Raw genomic sequence first — 22,082 nt, forward strand, 5'->3', positions numbered from 1 at the left:
TGCTCATTTTTGTACGTCTCAGGACGTACATCAAATGAGATCCCTGAAAGTGCAACGCATTATTATCTCCAATACATTAGTATTAGACTGGTTAGAGCATCTGCCTCACAGTTCTGAGGACCGGAGTTCAATCCCCGGCCCCTCCTGTGTGGAGTTTGCATGTTCTCCCTGTGCCTGTGTGGGTTTTCTCCGGGCACTCTGGTTTCCTCCCACATCCCAAAAACATGCATGGTAGGTTAATTGAAGACTCTAAATTCCCCGTATGTATGAATGTGAATGTGAATGGTTGTTTGTTTATGTGTGCCCTGCGATTGGCTGGCAACCAGTTCTGGGTGTACCCCGCCTCCTGCCCGATGATGGCTGGGATAGGCTCCAGCACTCCCGCGACCCTTGTGTGGATAATCAGCTCAGAAAATGGATGGATGGATGGATGGACATTAGTATTGGATACCATATAGTAAGTAGTATAGTATACATTAGTATAGTAGTAGTCCTATTGCTGCCATCTGAGAATGTGACTCCAATCAATTCTTCCCTCCAGTCAAGTGATGTAATACTTCTGTGGAATTAAATTGGGATTAAGCTGCACATATTGACCATGGTCCTCAGTCGGAAAAGGGTGGCATGCCCTCTCCAAGTCGGAGATGAGATCCTGCCCCAAGTGGAGGAGTTCAAGTATCTTGGGGTCTTGTTCACGAGTGAGGGAAGAATGGAACGGGAGATCGACAGGCAGATCGGTGCAGCATCTGCAGTGATGCGGACTTTGTATTGGTCCGTTGTGATAAAGAAGGAGCTAAGCCGAAAGGCGAAGGTCTCAATTTACCGGTCGATCGACGTTCCTACCCTCACCTATGGTCACGAGCTGTGGGTTGTGACAAAAAGAACAAGAACCCGGATACAAGCGGCCGAAATGAGTTTCCTCCACAGGGTGTCCGGACTCTCTCTTAGAGATAGGGAGAGAAGCTCCGTCATCCGGGAGGAACTCAGAGTAGAGCCGCTGCTCCTCCACATTGAGAGGAGCCAGATGAGGTGGCTGGGGCATCTGATTCGGATGCCTCCCAGACGCCTCACTGGTGAGGTGTTCTGGGCACGTCCCACCAGTAGGAGACCCCGGGGATGACCCAGGACACGCTGGAGAGACTACGTCTTTCGGTTGGCCTGGGAACGCCTCGGGATCCCCCCAGAAGAGCTGGATGATGAGGCTGGGGAGAGGGAAGTCTGGGCGTCCCTGTTAAAGCTACTACCCCTGCGACCCAACCTCAGATAAGCGGTAGAAAATGGATTGATGGATGGATATTCCTCAAATAGCTTAAAGGATTCTTCTATGAGGCTGTGCCATGTTTCGTGGGTTGATTTTTCTCCCCGATTATGGAAATGCTTTTCAAACTCAATGTGCTTCTTTTTGTTTGGTCAAGTTACCAGGCCAATCATTAAGGATCATTGAGACCAGCAACCTCCCTTAGGACTTCGCTTCTTGTTCATGGGTTCGGGGTTTTGCTTTGCTTCTTTTGGCAGATTTTCTCCAGCTCTCATTTTCGTTTTTCTGTCTTTTATCTTGTTTGGGAGAATGAACACTTCATTTTTATTTACATTTAATTTTGGAGATTTGCTGTCATGTTACTTTTTTCCACTTTAACCTGATGAAACCTAAGGCTTAAGAAAGAACGCTATCAGGATTTCTTTTACTCGTCAAGTAATTCCATTAAATTTCTCTCGGCAGTTATCACAGATTAGAATATCATCGACATACTGTAGCTGCCTTGCTGAAGAACCCTGCATTCTTCTCTCATGTGAACAACTTGGTCGATGCAGCCAGCTGGTTTATCTAAAAAAACAAAAGAGAAACATTGGATAGAATTTCTAGTCGGACTAAACATTGTCCAATGTTCAACAACAAAAATGAAAATTTCCATCAAACGGTGCAGTTTCAGTCTACAAAGATCCAACAAATAATCGTCATCACATACTAGTGGCCTCTCCGATCTTCAGTTTAGCTCTAATCATCTCAGCAGTCCTCTCCTAACTGAATACTTGGATAGCTAGAGTATTTACAAAGGGTAATTAGCTCTATTATCCTTTACTCAACTGATATGTCATCACCGTGAAAGTTTTGTGACATGATTCAACATTAACCTTAACAGATAATTTTTAAGTAATTTTTGATGTAAACAATGTGGATATTTTATTCCCAACATTCACAATATGACTGAACAATGACTTTGTTCCCTCTTGATAGGTTAAAGGATTAAAAGATAACATGGTGTCATCCAATGAGAACAGTCACCGGCCACTTTCATCTAGTGATGTGGAGGGCATGTCACGGTGCGGTCTTAAGACCATTTACCTCCATAAGAACTTGCAGGGATTTGGTTTCACTCTGCGACACTTTATAGTCTACCCACCAGAGTCCTTCATCCACAACGCCAAGGTAAGCAGATTTCTTTCTTTTCCACTTCTTAAATAGTAGAACCTCCAAATCAACCAGAATAACTTGGGACATAATTTGATCAATTTATTCTAATTTCACAATGTTTTTCTCTGTAAGAATCAATTAAATCTGCAAGTAGAAATTTGGGGTGTCTTGCAGTTATTTTGTTTTATGTTGTATGTTTTATGGTCAAAAAGTACATCGGTCTCTTCAAACAATGCAAATACGGTGAAACCTCAGTGAAACAGACCCAACCGAACCCAACAGAACCAACAGACTTTGGATTTAATGGACAAAAAGTATTGTCCTTTTGGAGCTCAAAACATTGCTTTGTAGCAGACTAAGTCCGGTAGTTCCAGGTTGATGCTCTGTTGTTTACTCAAGCGCTCGTCATGTACACGTCTCTCGAACATGTGAGGCTGATTTTGGTACAGTATGCAGTTGTTTTTTGTCAAGCCCTTCTCTATGGCATCCAGTTGTAAAGGAGGTGGGAAAAGGAAACGCTAACCTTGTGGCTCATGAAAGTGACCCTCGACTTACCACCACCACCACAACAACTTTCTCCCACCAGCTGCATGCCATTATCACCCCTCCCAAACACCAGCAATTACGGCACTTTCACGACAGTATAAACAATCACAGCAATGTTTAAAGGTAAGTTTATGTAAACTTAAAAAAACAACAACTTTTTTTTATATTTACAGTAACTGCACTTGATATTTTTAGGCCTCAATAGAAAGTGCTTAAAATTAACGGACAAACGGCTTAAACGGACGACTGTTCGCCCTTATTAGTCCGTTAAATCGAGGTTTCACTGTATTTCAACATTAATGCAAAATATTAATCCTCCTTTAACCTACTCTGTTCTTTTCAAAGGATGAAGAGAATGGAAATGCAATAAAAAAATGTGAGTGACATTTTTTTTTAACACAAATGTTCTTTTGTCATGTTGAAATGTCTAGAAAGATGTTTAAATCACCAGATTTTCAGCGCCACAAGATGGATGCATAGCCTCATACTGTACAATCACTTAACATCATGCTAGGGATGGAACAACTTCAGATTTTTTGTTGTCTACGCTAAAGTGAGGATAGTCGATTCAACATTGACTAATGGAGGATCATTGATATTTTTTTCTGTCCCACCTCACTGTGCGCGCCAATGTAAAAAAAAATAACTTGCACGCCTTCACTCACTCACTCATTCACTCACTCACTCACTCTCCCTGCCGTCCCTGCACAAACTCACCTCGACTCGTTCATCCAAACACATTCAGATACTCACTCATCCAATCACATTCAGATACCCTCAAGATGCAGTTGGAATTTGGACAACTAACACTAATTCAGCAACACAACTACAGGGCTGCTACTTGCTACAGTATATAAGATTAGTATATAGCATGAAAACAGTGACATCCGGTGAGGTGCATGACTGGTGAGGTACCAAACTCCTCTGGAGTCGAATATAAAAATCCATCCATCCATCCATTTTCTGAGCCGCTTCTCCTCACTAGGGTCGCGGGTGTGCTGGAGCCTATCCCAGCTGTCATCGGGCAGGAGGCGGGGTACACCCTGAACTGGTTGCCAGCCAATCGCAGGGCACATACAACAAACAACCTCACAGTCACACCTACGGGCAATTTAGAGTCTCCAATTAATGCATGTTTTTGGGATGTGGGAGGAAACCGGATGTAAAAATATCAATCCAAAATAGAAGATTAGCCTATATTACAATTTTGATCTTAATCCATGCATCCATTCTCAACACCGTTTATCCTGTTCCAGGGTGCTGGAGCCTATCCCAGCTGACTTTGTGCGAAAGGCGGACTACACCCTGAACTGGTCGCCAGTCAGTAGCAGGGTTGATCTTAATTGAAACATTTGTTTTCATAGCTTTTAATTACGCTTCAATCAATTCCACACGGTTTGAAGAAGAGAAACAAAATAATATTTAAATATAAGGTCAAATTGGCAACATGGTGTGCGACTGGTTAGCCTCACAGTTCTGAGGACCTGGGTTCAAATCCGGCCTCGCCTGTGTGGAGTTTGCGTGTTCTCCCTGTGCCTGCATGGGTTTTCTCAGGGTACTCTGGTTTCCTCCCATATTCCAGAAACATGCATGGTAGGTTAATCGAAGACTCTAAATTGGCCGTAGGTGTGAAATAGAGTGTGAATGGTTGTTTGTTTATATGTGCCCTGAAATTGGCTGGCGACCAGTTCAGGGTGTACCCCGCCTCTTGCCCAAAGATAGCTGGGATAGGCTCCACGCGCCCGACACCCTAGTGAGGATAAGCGGTATGGAGAATGGATGGATAGATGGATATAAGGTCAAATTCTTTTGTTTCTTGCTGTTCTCTCTTTTTAAATGCAGCCCTATGGGGGTCACAAGCCTGTGCAAACTGTAGGCCGGTCCCAAGCCCGGATAAATGCAGAGGGTTGCGTCAGGAAGGGCATCTGGCTTAAAACTTTGCCAAACAAATATGAGCGTTCATCCAAAGAATTCCATACCGGATCGGTAACGGTCGTGGCCCGGGTCAACAACGTCCGCCACAAGCGCCGTCAACCTGCAGGGCGCGGTTGGAAACTCAGCTACTGTGGGTCGAAGTCGAAGAAAAAGAAGAGGTGGAAAGCGGGTTCTTCGGCAGAAAGAGAAGAGGAAAGCACATAGCCTAGAACTGAATGTGGGGACTTTGAATGTTGGGACTGTGACAAGAAAATCACGGGAGTAGGTTGACATGATGATTAGGAGAAAGGTTGATATATTGTGTGTCCAGGAGACCAGGTGGAAAGGCAGTAAGGCTAGAAGTTTAGGGGCAGGGTTTAAATTATTTTACCATGGTGTAGATGGGAAGAGAAATGGAGTTGCGGTTATTTTAAAAGAAGAGTTGGCTAAGAATGTCTTCGAGGTGAAAAGAGTGTCAGATCGAGTGATGAGGCTGAAACTTGTAATTGGTGCAGATTGTAATGGACATGTTGGTGAAGGAAATAGGGGTGATGAAGAAGTGATGGGTAAGTACGGCATTCAGGAAAGGAACTTGGAGGGACAGATGGTGGTAGACTTTGCAACAAGGATGCAAATGGCTGTAGTGAACACTTATTTTCCAGAAGAGGCACGAACATAGGGTGACCTACAAGAGCGGAGGTAGAAGCACGCAGGTGGATTACATCTTGTGCAGACGATCTGTCTTTTTAAAATTTAAATAGCATTTGGTCTTACCTTTATTTGAATATGTAGTCATGTCCTTTTCCAAGATTATCTCTTTTACTTCATCATATAAAAATCCTCCTTTTCCCTCAATTTCACTAAGTTTGTCGGCTCAGGTACAGTATGCATTAGTTCCTTCTGGGCCAAAAAGCTGAGATGTTGTCCTGAGGATTTACATTCATTCTTCACTGGTTAGCAGCTGTACATTCCATGAAGACGGCCTTTAGTCAAACAGTCAAACAACTTTGCATATTTGGACAGGCTCAGCAGTTTGGTGTGAGCAAATTGTTTTGAAATTTCCCCAAATTTAGCACAGTCGACCAAACCACTGAAAGCTAGCTCATCAAAATGACCAAAACGAGCTTTCATCTGTACACTGATGTTGTCTATCATGCTGTTGTCAGTTTCCTCGTATCTCTGTCAGCATATTTAGATCCACTGTCTGTCAGGTATGCGGCACGTTGGACGATTGGTTAGAGCATCTGCCTCACAGTTCTGAGGACCGGGGTTCAATCCCCGACCCCGCCTGTGTGGAGTTTGCATGTAAATTGCCCCTTGGTGTGAATATGAGTGCGAATGGTTGTTTGTTTATGTGTGCCCTGCGATTGGCTGGCAACCAGTTCAGGGTGTACCCCGCCTCCTGCCCGATGATAGCTGGGATAGGCTCCAGCACGTCCGCGACCAGAGTGCGGAGAAACGGCTCAGCAATAAAAGGTTACCATCCATCCATTCATTTTCTGATGGATTATGGGCAATTTAGAGTTGTCAATTAACCTACCATGCATGTTTTTGGGATGTGGGAGGAAACCGGAGTGCCCGGAGAAAACCCACACAGGCACGGGGAGAACATGCAAACTCCACACAGGCGGAGCCGGGGACTGAACCCCGGTCCTCAGAACTGTGGGGCAGACGCTCTAACCAGTCTGGACGTGTCCAAACCATCGAAGTCTGCTCTCTCTGTCTCCAAAACATCTAACCTTGGCCGTGCCTCTGATGAGCTCATTTCTAATTTTATCCAACCTGCTCACTCCTAGAGCGAATCTCAACATCTTCATTTCGGCCACATCCAGCTCTGCTTCCTGTTGTCTCTTCAGTGCCACTGTCTCTAATCCGTACATCATGGCTGGCCTCACCACTGTCTTATAAACCTTGCCCTTCATGCTAGCAGAGACTCTTCTGTCACATAACACACCTGAAATCTTCCACCACCCGTTCCAATCTGCTTGGACCCATTTCTTCACTTACCACATTCACCATTCATTCCACTGTAGATCACAATGCCATCTGTAAACATCATGGTCCACGGGGATTCAAGTCTAACCTCATCTCTCAGCCTATTCATCACACTGCAAACAGGAATGGGCTCAGGGCTGATCCCTGATGCAGTCCCACCTCCAACTTAAATTCGCCTGTCACACCGACAGCACACCTCACCACTGTTCTGCTGCCCTCGTACATGTCCTGTATTATTCTAACATACTTCTCTTCCACTCCAGATTTCCACATGCAGTACCACAGTTCCTCTCTGGGTACTCTGTCATAGGCTTTCTCTAGATCCACAAAGACACAATGTCGCTTCTTCTGACCTTCTCTGTACTTTTCCATCAACATCCTCAAGGCAAATAATGCATCTGTGGTGCTCTTTCTAGGCATGAAACCATACTGCTGCTCGCAAATACTCACTTTTGTCAGGAGTCTAGCCTCCACTACACTTTCCCATAACTTCATTGTGTGGCCCATCAACTTTATTCCTCTATAGTTCCCACAGCTCGGCACATCACCCTTGTTCTTAAAAATGAGCACCAGCACACCTCCATTCTTCAGACATCTTCTCACCTGCTAGAATTCTGTTGAACAAGCTGGTCAAAAACTCCACAGCCACCTCTCCTAAATGTTTCCATACCGCCACAGGAATGTCATCAGAACCTTTCCATTTTTCATCCTCTTTAATGCCTTTCTAACTTCCTACTCTTCCTTCTCTCTCATTTTCCTCATTCATCGACTCCTCAAAGTAGTCTTTCCATCTGTCCAGCACACTACTGGCACCAGTCAACACATTTCCATCTCTATCCTTAATCACCCTAACCTGCTGCACAGCCTTCTCATCGCTATCCGTCTGTCTGGCCAACCTGTATGGATCCTTTTCTCCTTCTTCAGTGTCCAACCTGCCATACATGTCATCATATGCCTCTTGTTTGGCCTTCGCCACCTCAACCTTTGCCCTACGTCACATCTCAATGTATTCCTTTCGTCTCTGCTCGGTCCTCTTAGTGTCCCACTTCTTCTTAGCTACCCTCTTTCCTTGTATGATTTCCTGTACTGTGAGGTTGCACCACCAAGTCTCATTCTCTCCTTTCCTGCCAGAACAAACACCAAGTACTCTCCTGCCTGTCTCTCTGATCACCTTGGCTGTCATGGTCTAGTCTTCTGGAAGCTCTTCCTGTCCACCGAGAGCCTGTCTCACCTCTTCCCGAAAAGCCGCACAACACCCTTCCTTTCTCAGCTTCCACCACATGGTTCTCTGCTCTGCCTTTGTCTTCTAAATCTTCCTCTCCACCACCAGAGTCATCTTACACACCACCATCCTCTAGCCACACTCTCCCCTACCACTACCTTACAGTCAGTAACCTCCTTCAGATTACATCGTCTGCACAAGATGTAATCCACCTGTGTGGTCCTTTCTCCGCTCTTGTAGGTCATCCTATGTTTCTACCTCTTCTGGAAGAAAGTATTCCACTAAAGACATTTCCATCCTTTTTGCAAAGTCTACCACCATCTGTCCCTCCGAGTTCCTTTACTGGATGCTGTACTTACCCATCACTTCTTCATCACCCCTGTTTCCTTCACCAACGTCCATTACAATTTGCACCAATCACGACTCTTTTTCTGTCTGCAATGCTCAGTTCTACTTCATCTAGCTCCTTCCAGAATTTCTCTTTCACCTCGAGGTCACATCCTACCTGTGGAGCATAGCCGCTAATCACATTATACATAACACCCTCAATTTCAAGTTTTAGCCTCATGACGCGATCTGATACTCTTTTCACTTCCAAGACATTCTTAGCTAACTCTTCCTTGAAAATAACCCCTACTCCATTTCTCTTCCCACCTACACCATGGTAAAATAATTTAAAGCCTGCCCCTAAACCTCTAGCCTTACTGCCTTTCCACCTGGTCTCCTGGACACACAATGTATCAACCTTTCTCCTAATCATCATGTCAACCAACTCCTGAAATTTTCCTGTCATAGTCCCAACATTCAATGTCCCCACATTCAAATTATAGGCTCTGTGCTTCCCTCTTCTCTTTCTGCCTAAGAACCCGCTTTCCACCTCTCCTACGTCTTCGACCCACAGTCGCTGAATTTCCACCGGCGCTCTGCAAGTTAAGGGTGCCGGGGGCGGATGTTGTTAACCCGGGCCACGACTGATCCAGTATGGAATTCTTCAGATAAACGCTCATATTTGTTTGGCAAAATTTTAAACCGGTTGCCCTTCCTGACGCAACCCTCTGCATTTATCCAAGCTTGGGACCGGCCTACAGTTTTCACTGGCTTGTGCCTTCCATAGGGCTGCATAACAGACATCAAGGTATACATTTAGAATATCCATGTAGGTTTGTTTTTGTTTGTTGCAAACGTGGGAATTCTTAAGTGTTATTTTATTGTCAACTTCCACCACATGATACATAATCCACCTTGCAGTGTCTTTGATCACTTAGCCTTCTGGCTAATTCTGGCTTTTTTAATCATGTGTACTTCGTGTTTTATGAAATTGCATTGTCCCCTTTCAAAAATAAACTGATAAACTGAAACTGAAACCACTGGGGGAGGGGGTGGTGATCATGTTCCATTAATGAGGTGTAAGTGACCTTGTTCCATTAATGACACCGGATGAGAAACATGTCCTCTCGGTGACACGGGATGCCTGTTTCTGCATTTGCTGACTAGCATCGGGAGAGCTGATAAGAGATCTGTTCGATTGTTCAACAGTCATCAATCAATTCCCCCGTCATGTTGTGGGGGTAATGAGGAGACTTGCAGACATTCTGGGTCATCCTGCATGTCTCCACAGTGAAGTCCTCGTCCTTCTTAGGTTTTACGAGGGGGAAAGACCGAGCTTTATCTGGTTAAGTATAAATATGACTTGACACAGTCATCCTGTGACATGGGGGTCTGGTCCAAATGAATAGGTCAGTCTTTGTGTTCATGTGGAGGTTGGATATTAGTTACAGCGCCTACCTGAGGGAAGGAGCTGGAAGAGGTGGTAACCAGGATGTGGAGGGTCCAAGAGGATTTTGCATGCTCTCATCTTAGTTCTGGCAGCGTGCAAGTCCTCAAGGGTGGGTGGGGGGTACAGACGATTTTTCCAGCAGTCCTGATTCTCCGTTGCAGTCAGAGTTTGTCCTTTTTTGTGGCACCACTAAACCAGACTGCGATGGATGAACACAGGACTGATTCGATGACTGCTGTGTATAACTGCCTCAACAGCTCTCTTCCTCAGAAGCTGCAAGAAGTACATCCTCTGCTGGGCCTTTTTGAGGATGGAGTTGATGTTGGTCTCCCACATCAGGTCCCGAGAGATTGTAATTCCCAGGAATTTGAAGGTCTCGACGGTTGACACAGGGCAGTTAGACAGCGTGAAGGATGCTTCCTGATGTCCATCATCTGTACATTCTTGAGCATGTGCAGTTCCAGGTTGTGTTGGCTGCACCAAAGCTCGAGCCGCTCCACTTCCTGTCAATATGCAGACTTGTCACAGTCTTTTATGAAGCCAATGACTGTGGTGTCGTCTGCAAACTTCAGGAGTTTGACAGCTGGGTGCGTTGAGGTGCAGTTGTTTGTGTAGAGAAAGAAGAGCTGTGGAGAGAGGACACATCCTTGGGGCGCCCCGGTGCTCATAGTGCGTGTGGATGAGGTGGTGTCCCCCAACCTCACCTGCTGTGTCCTGCCCGTCAGGAAGGTTTGAAACCAGCGGCAGATGGCAGGCGAGATGCTGAGCTGGAGAAGCTTGGAGGAGAGGAGTTCGGGGATGATGGTGTTGAACCCTGAGCTTTCCAGAAACAGGATCCTCGCCTAGATCCCCGCGTCATCGAGGTGTTCTAGAATGAAGTGCAGTCCCAGGTTGACTGTGTCATCCACATACCTGTTTGCTCGGTAGGCAAACTGCAGGGGGTCGAGCAGGGGTCATCTGATGCTCTTGAAGTGGTCGAGCATGAGACGTCCAAAGGATTTCATGACCTCAGATGTCAGGGCGACAGGCCTGTAGTCATTCAGACCTGAGATTGCAGGTTTCTTTGGGACTCAGATGATGTTGGAGCGTTTGAAACAGGATGGTACTTCACACAGTTCCAGAGAACTATTGAAAACTATTGTCTGTGTGAAGACTGGAGCGAGCTGGTTCATGCAGACTGTGGGGCTTGATGGGGGACACAAGGTCTGGGCGCGATGCTTTGTTGATATTTTGCAGTTTGTGACTGTGCACAACTGACCAATGGTGAAGCAGAACAATGGAGCCGTACCATTCCGTGACAATTAACTATATTGATGGGGATTTTCAAATGAAAAATCGGTGCTTACAGCCTAGTGTTATTGCCTTTATGCATAAAGTATTTGCTTCAAGTTACAATTTGTGATTACACTTTGTAATATATATTTAGAATTCTTTGGGGCGATACGGTGGCCGACTGGTTAGCACATCTACGTCACAGTTCTGAGGACTGGGGTTCAAATCCCGGCCTCGCCTGTGTGGAGTTTGCATGTTCTCCCTGTGCCTGTGTGAGTTTTCTCCGGGGACTCCGTTTTCCTCCCATATCCCAAAAACATGTGTGGTAGGTTGATTGAAGATTCTAAATTGCCCCTAGGTGTGAATGTGAGAGCGAATATGTGTTTGTTTCTATATGCCCTGTGATTGGCTGGCGACCAGTTCAGGGAGTACCCCGCCTCTCGCCCGAAGATAGCTGGGATCGGCGACGACATGCCCGTGACCCTCGTGAGGATAAGCGGTACAGAAAATGGATGATTGGTGGATGGAATTCTTTGGTCTTCTTTTTTTTTGTGATTAATAATCGTGATTACAATATTAATCAAAAATAATGATGATTATTATTTTGGCCGTAATTGTGCAGCCCTATCATATGCCATCATTAAAAAGTATGTTGATGCTTTTGATAGCCACTGGTCAAATCCCTTGGCAAACAATAGTGTGTTACTAGCCCAACTGTCAGTGTTTTCACTCATGATGCCAAATACAACTCATAGATCAGACTGATAAATGCTTATTGTCTGCAACAGGCGAGAGTTGGAGCTTCATCTGGTCGGTGCTTGGTTAACGTCGCTTCACATCGTCCATGCAATTGCGCTTTGTGGACACTAAAAAATGAGCCGTTTCTGAGGTTTTGCATCAACAGTGCATCAACGCAAGGTTCAATTTGTGTAACAGTAAACAGGGCCTCTGGTACCTTTTCTTTCATTTTGGCATGCATGCCATAAAGTTCCGATGCCATCACAGAAGCGCCGTCATACGACTGAGCAACAAACTTAGTTAAATTAAGTAAAATTTTTCAACACGACTAATACATAATTAGCTACAGTAGGAGCTCGTCTGTCATTACTCACATCACCAAATGCCACAAACACCTCCTTTACTTCATTGTCCACTTCACTTTTATGTGTCTAAACATTGCAAAAAAATACAGAAATCATTGCTTTATTTGTGAAATCTGTTGCATCAACTTTTACAGCCAAAAATGGCACTGCATTTAATCATCTTTTTTAATATCACGGATAATTACCTCACCAACTGCTTCAATCAAATCGTTCTGTATTGTGTTTGACAGGCCGCAAAACACAGTAGATGTCTTTCAATGCCTAGCTAACTGTTCATCTTTCTCAGTAAAAGCATAGTTTGACAATTGCTACAAGAGGAAGAGGTTGGTGTCTCATCATTGCCATGAAATGCCAATCCCTGTTTGGCAAAGGAAGCATCTTGCATTAATCAAGTCTTTTAAAAGCTCCCTGTTCTCCCTCACCTTCGCCTTGTGGACGCTAATGTTGAGTCTGTGTTGCTCGTTCACTGCCAAGTCAATCCGTGTGGCGCCAAAAGTTTTCAGTGCTACCTAGCTCTGACTGTGAGGAGTCGATCTTTCGTGTTCGAGACGCCTCGATAAATTTTTCATGTCACAATGTCATAATTTGACAATAAAATGCACGGAAAGCAGAAACTATGGCTTCTTGTAGCAGAACTACATAGCCACTCTTTTTGATTGTCCCACTCAGGTCGAAACGAGCGGGTTACCTTGCTTTTCCCACTCGTCTGAAGCAAATACTTTAGCTGCAGAGTTGGTCTTCCTCTCTGTAATATGCCCCGTTTCAACCAAAAATCCAGTTTTGAGAAATCCTTTAGTGTAGAAATGTAATCTTCGGCAGGGAGGGACTTAAGTGAACTGAGTGATTCGTTCAGTGAACTGGTTTACTGGTGTACTGAAGAACTAAAGAGTGATTTGTTCAGTGAACTGGTGTACTGAGGAACTGAAGAGTGATTTGTTCAGGGGAGGGACTTAAGTGAACTGAGTGATTTGCTCGTTGAACTCGTTGAGCAATGTACTAGTACGATGAGTGATTCGTTTGCGCAAGGAACGACGTACTATGCAGTGAACGTACTCATGAGCGCTTTTAACCACAAGTCCCGACGTCCTCGCGGGGCTAGCTTTCACTAGCAGTTGTTTCTTCAAGCTAACGGCTAATTTTGAGCCAGTCAAGCGCATGAAAACAAGCACACATACTTAAAGAGTCACAACCGAAGCCGGGTGTTCGAGAGTTTGCTGAGAGAGAGATAGGTCGGGGATAATTTAGCTGAAGTAGTTTTATTTTATTTAAAATAATCTCCCTGCCTTTCACTGCGGTCAAGCCAGCCTCCACTCGTAAAGTAGCAGTCAAGCCAGCCGCCCCTAATTTTGTTCATACTAGGCATTACGGTAATAAGTCGCCAACGAGCGGCGAAAGCCACCTTCAAAATAAAAGCCTCTCAATTATATGGACGTCAATCCTCTTCGGTTACGGAATGCAACCAAGCAAAGTTCATTTGAATCTTGAGATGCATTCACAAATGTAGTTTATTTGATATCTTATGATAAATAAATGGTAAATGGACTGCACTTATATAGCGCTTTATCTACATCATCACAGTGCCCAAAGCGCTTTACAAAGCCACACATTCACACACACATTCATGAACCAATGGGCGACTGCTGCCATGCAAGGCGCTGCCAGGCCCACTGGGAGCAAATTGCGGTTCAGTGTCTTGCCCAAGGACACTTCGACATGCAGGAGCAGGGATTCAAACCTGTTCTACCTACTGAGCCAAAGCCACCCTAAAATAACCCCATTGGTATCGCAAGACAAGTCCAGATCTGTGTGACAGACCACCAAGTACTCGACGAAAAGAGGTTTGATGAAGATCTGATATTGTATTTCAAATTAAAAGTCCCTGAAAACTGCATATTTTGCTGTCATTACCCTTGACTGAAAAATTCATTTCAATCTTTTTAATGAGATATCACAACACCGGTCCAGCTCTGGGGGAGACGACACCACCCCAGGTCTCCAACAAAAGAGGTCCTATCGAAATCTGATGTGGTATTTCAAAATAAAAGTCCCCTGAAATATGCACATTTCACTGTCACTGCCACTGATTTAAAACATCCATCCATCCATCCATTTTCAACACCGCTTATCCTGGTTAGGGTCACAGGACGCTGGAGCATATCCCAGCTGACTTCAGGCGAAAGGCTGACTACACCCTGAACTGGTCGCCAGTCAGTCGCAGGGCACATATAGACACGGACAACCATTCGCACTCACATTCACACCATCACTGAGTGGGAACTGAACCCACGCTGCCTGCACCAAAGTCAGGCGAGTGTACCACTACACCATCAGAGACTTGATTTAAAACAATTAAATGAATCTATGTCAATACTACTACTTTTAAAAAAATATCCTTTTCGTATCGCAACACCTTTTACCCTTCATACATGTAGGAGACTATCACAGGATGCTACTACACTACTGCCATCACCATTTGATGTAGTATATCTGCAATCTTTAAAAAACCCAGATTGTTTTATCATTAAATATGATTTTTTGGGTATCAACATTAACACTTTAACCACTGAAGTAATTTCTCATGCCAGTCTGACACTGGAAGGAAGACATGCATGGATCCATCCATTTCAACAGCACTTATCCTGTTGAGTCGCGGAGTGTTGGAGCCTACCCCTACTGAGTTCGGGGAAAAGACCGAAAAAAACCCGAGCTGGTCGGCAGTCGGTCGCAGGGCACATGTACTGTAGAGACCATCACTGAGTGGGAACCAAACCCACGCTTGCTGCATTGAAGTCAGGCGAATGAACCACGACACCATCAGTAACTGGAAGGATTTTAGACAGGTGGTTGAACATCAACATGTGCGGTATATGTGTGATAAAACATGTATATTGGCGACATAAAGAGAGACCGCAATGGGCATGCGTCAACTGCCTGCATCAGTTTATGTGTATAGCTGATTGAGGTACTTAGGGCGCACTGCCTCTCGTCTATGTATTTGAACAGAAAATACTCAAAGATAAAGATAAAGGAGGAGGGAATAGTTTTCAATAATATATTGAAGCATAAAATGGACATGATAGTTTTTCTGGACTCAATTAATTGTCATTTACATGCGGTACTTGATCCCTCGTCCGGTCAGTCAACATGCTTGCTGCTGTGCTAGGCAGGACTCACACACACACACAAACACACACACACAAACGTCGAGTTAACTTCACTAAACGTCAAAACCGATCTGATACCTCGTAGCTTCCTGTGAGTAACAACTGACTCTCAAACAAGTAAAACAAAACAGGACCACTACAACTTCTAAGACTGCTACTACCATATATTTTTCCCCATCTCATGAAATTTTAATGCCACCCAACATCTTATGCCTGAGCCAACCAGACCAGACCTGTCATTATTGAAATAATTCTGGATCAAACTGTTAATCAAGGTAAAACTTCTGGTTTTAGATGTTCTTTTTAGTTCAGGCTCACTGACCATAAACTTATTGTAAGTGGATGTTTATGTGTGTTTGACGCAGGTGCTAAGAAGTCTCATTTGGACGCAATGGACACCATTTTTGTGAAGAGCATTCAAGAAAATAGCCCTGCTCATCAAGCTGGGCTGTGTACCGGTAAATGACTAAAATGTTACTAATTAACTAAGTCCTCACAGAGGTTCTTTCAAGTGTGTCAATCTCAAGAGGTACAGGATGTGGACAGATTTCTACATCTTAAGCGTCTTATTATGTTGTGGGACAAAAGGACCTGTTTTAAAGTTGGAAAATAATAAGTGTTTTTTAAAAATGCTTAAACATGCAGCAGGTTCTATTGACTGGTCAATTTGTAAAACTCAGAATGACTCGCTCATTGATACTTTTTCAGAAACTGGCAGATAACAAAAGAGTACTTGGTTATTTAACTTCACACTCGATGTGTAGGCAGGCACACCCAACTGCAGTGAAACCTTGATTTAACAGACTAATTTTACTACTTTTTTCGTGGCCTAAAATGTCCAGTACAGTACAGTTATTGTAAATAAATATAGAAAAGCTTGAACATGTTTGAAAAGTTCAAAATTGTATTCAAACTTACCACGCTGGTGTGCTTGTTGGCGTAGTGACTAGTGGTAAGTGAAGGCGAGTCGCTTTCGTGAACTGCGAGGAATTAGTGCGCTTCCTATCTCCAAATCAGTTAATTAAATGCCATAGATGAACAACTTGACCAAAAAACAAAAAATGTTACTGTACCAAAAATAGCATGTTCCAGAGTGCAGCATGGCTCTCTCTTTGCGCAGAACCTGTGACAATAGATAGAACTTCTGGCATCATGGCCGCCACGTCGATGCATTCTTGAAATAGATAGAACTGGATCTAGTCATATTGTATATCTGTGACCCGGAAATACGTGTGTCCCAGTCTCTGCCTATATTGCGCCACAGCACCAGTAAATAACAGCGGCCAATTCTGGAAATAACAAACCTTGTCAATGGCAGTTTAAATGACAACTGGAAACTATTTTTTGACACGTACTGTTCAGACGGTACGTTACTTCCGATATCCGTTAAATCGTGGTCCGCTCCACTGTATTTACAGTATATGCAAGCAATTAAGTTAAAAGTAAATTTTCCAAAATATCTCCCTTTTACTATGTGTAGAACATTGTTTTAGATAAAGTAGCAAAAATCCCTCCTTCAACCTTGTTGTTGCTTGTTAGCGTCTTTCCTGAATAAAGCTTTTGATGTGGCTACAAGTGTAGTCATAGCAGTTTCCCGCGCTGAGTGAGACAGTGGAAAATCGACCACCCCGAACACTGAGGCGGGTAGAGCAAAGTTCACCTGTGGCAAAACGAGGCTTTAGCACATATTTTTCTATTCATGTAAAAGTACAGAGTACAAGTACATTTCGGGTAAATTACCAAAGGCAAACTTTTAAACATAATTTGTAGAGAGTGATGTTTATGTGTGTGTGCGTGCATCTCAGGCGACAGGCTCGTGAAAGTGAACGGGGAGAGTATCATAGGAAAAACCTACTGTCAGGTGATTAGACTCATTCAAAACAGGTAAGTGCAAATGAGTCATAAAATAGTTTTTGTTTGTAGCATATCTGAATGATGTTGATTATGTTCCTGCGTTGTAGTGAAAACAATTTGGAGCTCTCTGTTATGCCAAAAGATGAAGATGTACTGCAGTTGGTAAGTGTGAGTATTCCTTTTGTTTTTTCTGTCCTTCTCACTTCTCGTGTATCATAATGTGTCACAATAATTTGGACGAAACTACCACAATGACAATCATTATTTGTGCATATTTACACCAAATACTGTGTTTGAAGTTACACTACACAAGTTCAAAAAAAAAAAAAAACGACAAATACAGTCTGGTCCATAAATATTGCGACATCAACACAATTTTCATCTTTTCGGCCACCACAATGGATTTGAAATGAAATGAACAAGGTGTGCTGTAACTGTAGACTTTCATTTTTAATTTGAGAGCCAGCTGGCCCAGCGTTTTGTGAGCATAGGTTTCAGGACAGAACATACGGTACAACTAAGTCAGCCAGATAGGAGGGGGCTAACCTGTGTAACATTTTATGAGTAAGTAACAGAACCTTAAAATTGCATCTCAAGTGGACTGGGAGCCAATGCAAGTTGGCCAGTATCAGGGTGATATGATCAAAGTTTCTCGTCCTCGTCAAAAATCTAACTGTACTCACTGCAGGCTTTTAATACTAGACATGGGAAGACCAGAAAGCAGCATGTTACAATAGTCGAGGCAAGACGTAATAAATGCGTAGCCTATGATCTCTGGGTCACTAGCGGATAGGATGGGCCGTATCTTTGCAATATTGTGAAGGTGAAAAAAACCACAGTTTTGGTCATATTCCTTATGTGCTTTTGAAAGGAGTTGTCAAATCTAACATATTTATACAAAATATTTTACTGACCGCTTTTGTCAAAACTCAGAGTGGCTGTGTCTAGCAGGGCCAATAATCAACAGCTCAGTTTTCATCAATGTTATCATCACTGGCCTTTATTTTTGTTTTTGTCCAATTTATATTTTTATCAGAACAAAATATAAATAACTAGTCTCAGTAAACATTCATTATATGAACCTTTCCCAGCTGACTTTGGGTGGGAGGCAGTATAGATGGATATAGAAGCTAGTTTGACATTAGCTTCTGCTTCGATGCCCTTTGAATGCTCCTTTGTCACCCCTCTGGACTTGCGTTAATAAAACTATACCTTTACTCTGTCTGTCCTTAGGCGTACTCCCAGGAGACCTGCTTGAGAGACAATGGGACATTTTTAGTGAAGGACCATAACCTCCCTGAGCCCCCCCTTCATTATTGTTCCGCCAATCCCAATTCCATTGCTTCACAGCTAAGCCACAAACTTCATAGTGCCTTTGACAACTGGCAATGCAGACCTATCCCGACACCTTCACTAATGGACAACCACCATGTTGTTGCTTCAACAAGTAACTGTACAAGATCGCCTAAGGATGCCAGTGATAACTTTGTCACAATGGTGCGACACCGTGGCCGCTCCTCTTTACCCATCAGTGCACTCGACTTTCACTTTGCCAACCATAATGCTGCCATAGCCTCGGCAACTCTGCCTCCACCGCGCAAAATCGGCCTGCCAGCCTCTGGTCACATTTGTACTTATTCCTTCTGCCACCAAGCGTTGTCAGACTGGTACAGCTGCCAAGCTGAGGTTGCTGAGCACCCGTCCCCTTGCCACAGGAGTGTACCTCAGGATTGTTTAGCAGTGCAGGGATTGTGCTCTGGGCCTACATATGCTGCCATTGTCTCTCCAGAGACGAAAAGGCGAGAGACCGTCTTGTGTCATCATCAAGCTCATGATTCCTACTTGCTTGGGGAATGGAGTGGTATTTCAAGACCGGGAAGCGTGTCATGCTCAGAGAGTTTGCTGGCAGCATATGCAAAGTATGAATATAACTATGGCCGTTCCATTGAAACTCTAGAAAAAGCCTCTGCAATTGTCCCATTGTGCTCAGACAGTTCTTCAAAATTAATACAAGAAAAGCATCAAAACACTGCAGGAGGGCATGAGCACCAAATCAAAAGAGCCTTCCATTTAACTGTGCCCTCCACACTGCCTCCTTGTGGTAAGCAATCAGGTCAGCCGGTAGCTGAACCCCAAAAAAGGGGAGTGACTGATGAGTTGGTGGGTTACGAAAATGGCAGCCCTTCAATGTCCCACGAAACTTACAGTCTCCCCGAACATGCACAGACTTTAAGAGAGCCAAGCAACTGTGGCCCACACTGTAGTCCAGACAGCAGAAGCAGTGCTGCCACTAGTGAAGTAGAAATGGTGACACAACCACAATGGACTACCACCCTAATTCCATCAGAGGACAAAACTCATATGGGGCGCAGTGGAGATGTAATTTCCCCAATCACTCTAAAACAGCCATTGTGTCACAGAACCCTTATTCATACTCTTCCAAGTCCCCAGTCACCTGACACACTGAGTGAAACCCCCTCATCTGTCTCTGGTGGTCCTGGCTCCAGTCGCAGCAGAAGTGCCAGCCTGGCGCAGCAGGCGTACAACTCCCTGTCCTCCATTCCCTTTTTAGGTTTGTGTTTTGACTTTGTTAATGAGCTTTTTGTCTCGATTTTGTCCATAGGATAGGACTAATGTTTCCATTAACCCTATCCTATGGTGTCGCACACACAATCACTAAATCTGGTCAGCAAACAGCTTCTTCATGAAGTCATTTAAGCGAATAAAGCAAATAATGTTTCTGTAGGGCCCAGTGCATGTGTTGTTGGTTTATGGGCAGTTAAAAATTTAAATGGTGGCAGGTGAGTGTCGACTCCCATATATTATAATTGATTTTATTTTATTTGATGATCATGCTCTGATTTAAAAAAAAAATAAAAAAATCTGAAGTTACTCGAGTAGTTTTTTCATTGAGAACTTTCTTACTCAAGTAAATATTTGGATGACTACTTTTTACTTTTACTTGAGTCATCCATCCATCCATTGTCTGTACCGCTTTATCCTCACAAGGGTCACGGGCGTGCTGGAGCCTATCCCAGCTATCTTCGGGCGAGAGACAGGGTACACCCTGAACTGGTCGCCAGCCAATTGCAGGGCACATAGAAACAAACAACCATTCGCACTCACAGTCAATTTAATTTACGCATGTTTTTGGGATGTGGGAGGAAACCGGAGTGCCCGGAGAAAACCCACGCAGACACGGGGAGAACATGCAAATTCCGCACAGGTGAGGCCGGGATTTTAACCCCGGTCCTCAGAACTGTGACGCAGATGTGCTAACCAGTCGTCCACCGTGCCGCCCATATTATTCCAATATTTATATTAATATTTGGCTACTCTACCTACCTGCATTCAACTTAATTTAAATTATATGGCAACAACTTAAAGTGCAATACCTTCTCCCTTTATACATGAACCCTCAATGAAAAACATTTCAAAGTGCAATTTAAGGAATATGCACTTCCTTTAAACATGGATAGTGAATGAAAAACTACCCTGTGTCCACATCATTAAAAAAGAAGAAATTTAAGAAAGCAAAACATACCTGAGCTTCTAAATTGTGGTGAGCGCTACAAAGGATAAATGCGGGATAATTTGTCCACTTTTTCTGCTCCTAAAGACATTTGATTGTAACACTGACATTGGCTCATATTAGCTAATGTTAGCTAGTTGTGGGCTGTGGGATCTTTTCATGCTAATGCTTCCGGGCCATGAGCAAAGGTTTGGAGGTACTCCACACTGCACGCACATACTCTTGGACTAATCGGCGGACCACGTGTGTGCTGAACCGTGGAGAGTGATCCGTCCAGATCAAGGATCAAAGATGATCTTTTGCACCACGAATGATCACCCTTGTTTTGTCTCGGGATCTGTCCAATTTCCTTCGTTTTAACTTTTGTTGCTAACGGGAGGTGGATATTCCACAAAAGTTTTAGGTTCAGCAAAGCTCCTGAAACCCAAGGAAACTAATCAGCGCGAGTGTATGGCAAATGATTGGCACATCATCATTCTTGCCTTCTGTCCCGGTTGTTTTACCTCAGGTGCGGTGGTTTCTTTCAAATCAAATTATAGTTTTTTTTTTCACAGATCATTTTAACACATTTGACAAAGTGTTTTTTTTTTGTTTTTTTTTTAATTACAAACTCCCTTTCAAGTGCAGCTACCCATACTTGACATCCTTTTGCTGCCATATCTTTAATTGGTGTCTTGATACTGTATTGTGTAAGACTGTGATAAAATGTTTAACAAGAAAGGCAGAGGGATCTTGAAATGCTAAATCTGAATTTTTTTAAAAATTCATATTTCATTATAATACCTTTTGTTATAATTGTATCTGGTGTGTTATTTCACCCATCTTACTTTTATTTTTGTGGTATATTTTCAGGCAGTATCAAAGGACGCCGCTCTTCTTATCTGCTGGCTATTACTACAGAGAGATCCAAGTCTTGTGATGAGGGTCTTAACACCTTTAAAGAAGAGGGCCATGTTTTCACGTAAGGCTGGACACGAGACTTAAAAAGCTTGAAATGTTTTGTTATTGCTCCAGGATTTGTGTGTGTTTTTTTTCCAATGTAAGAGACACTGCATTGTGCTCCAATATCACACACAGTGTCAACATGTATGATGAGTTTAGCTTTACAATTTTCAACTCTCCAAACCTGCTTTTACACTCATGTTTCATTTGTCCCACAGCAATAATGTTTCTGGGTCATTTTGACCAAGGGCATGTTTAATTACCCAAAAGTGTCAGAAATTGTAAAAATCCCAACACACATTTATCTCTCATACAACATGTAGTTCATGTCAATTATGCTGAGTACAC

At 43.6% G+C, this 22,082-nt stretch overlaps 1 protein-coding gene across 1 annotated transcript in view; it reads left to right on the forward strand.

Moving 5' to 3' along the window:
* The window catches only part of LOC133469225 (rho GTPase-activating protein 23-like), a 135,104-nt gene that overhangs the window by 64,734 nt on the left and 48,288 nt on the right, over positions 1 to 22,082 (forward strand). The window contains exons 3-9 of the mRNA XM_061756029.1: positions 2,237 to 2,428; positions 3,305 to 3,335; positions 15,772 to 15,864; positions 17,212 to 17,290; positions 17,368 to 17,428; positions 18,494 to 19,832; positions 21,645 to 21,753. Coding sequence (XP_061612013.1) covers positions 2,237 to 2,428; positions 3,305 to 3,335; positions 15,772 to 15,864; positions 17,212 to 17,290; positions 17,368 to 17,428; positions 18,494 to 19,832; positions 21,645 to 21,753 — 1,904 coding nt within the window. The remainder of the gene's footprint in view (positions 1 to 2,236; positions 2,429 to 3,304; positions 3,336 to 15,771; positions 15,865 to 17,211; positions 17,291 to 17,367; positions 17,429 to 18,493; positions 19,833 to 21,644; positions 21,754 to 22,082) is intronic.

Source organism: Phyllopteryx taeniolatus, chromosome 19 (genome assembly GCF_024500385.1).
Source record: "Phyllopteryx taeniolatus isolate TA_2022b chromosome 19, UOR_Ptae_1.2, whole genome shotgun sequence".
Taxonomy (NCBI): domain Eukaryota; kingdom Metazoa; phylum Chordata; class Actinopteri; order Syngnathiformes; family Syngnathidae; genus Phyllopteryx; species Phyllopteryx taeniolatus.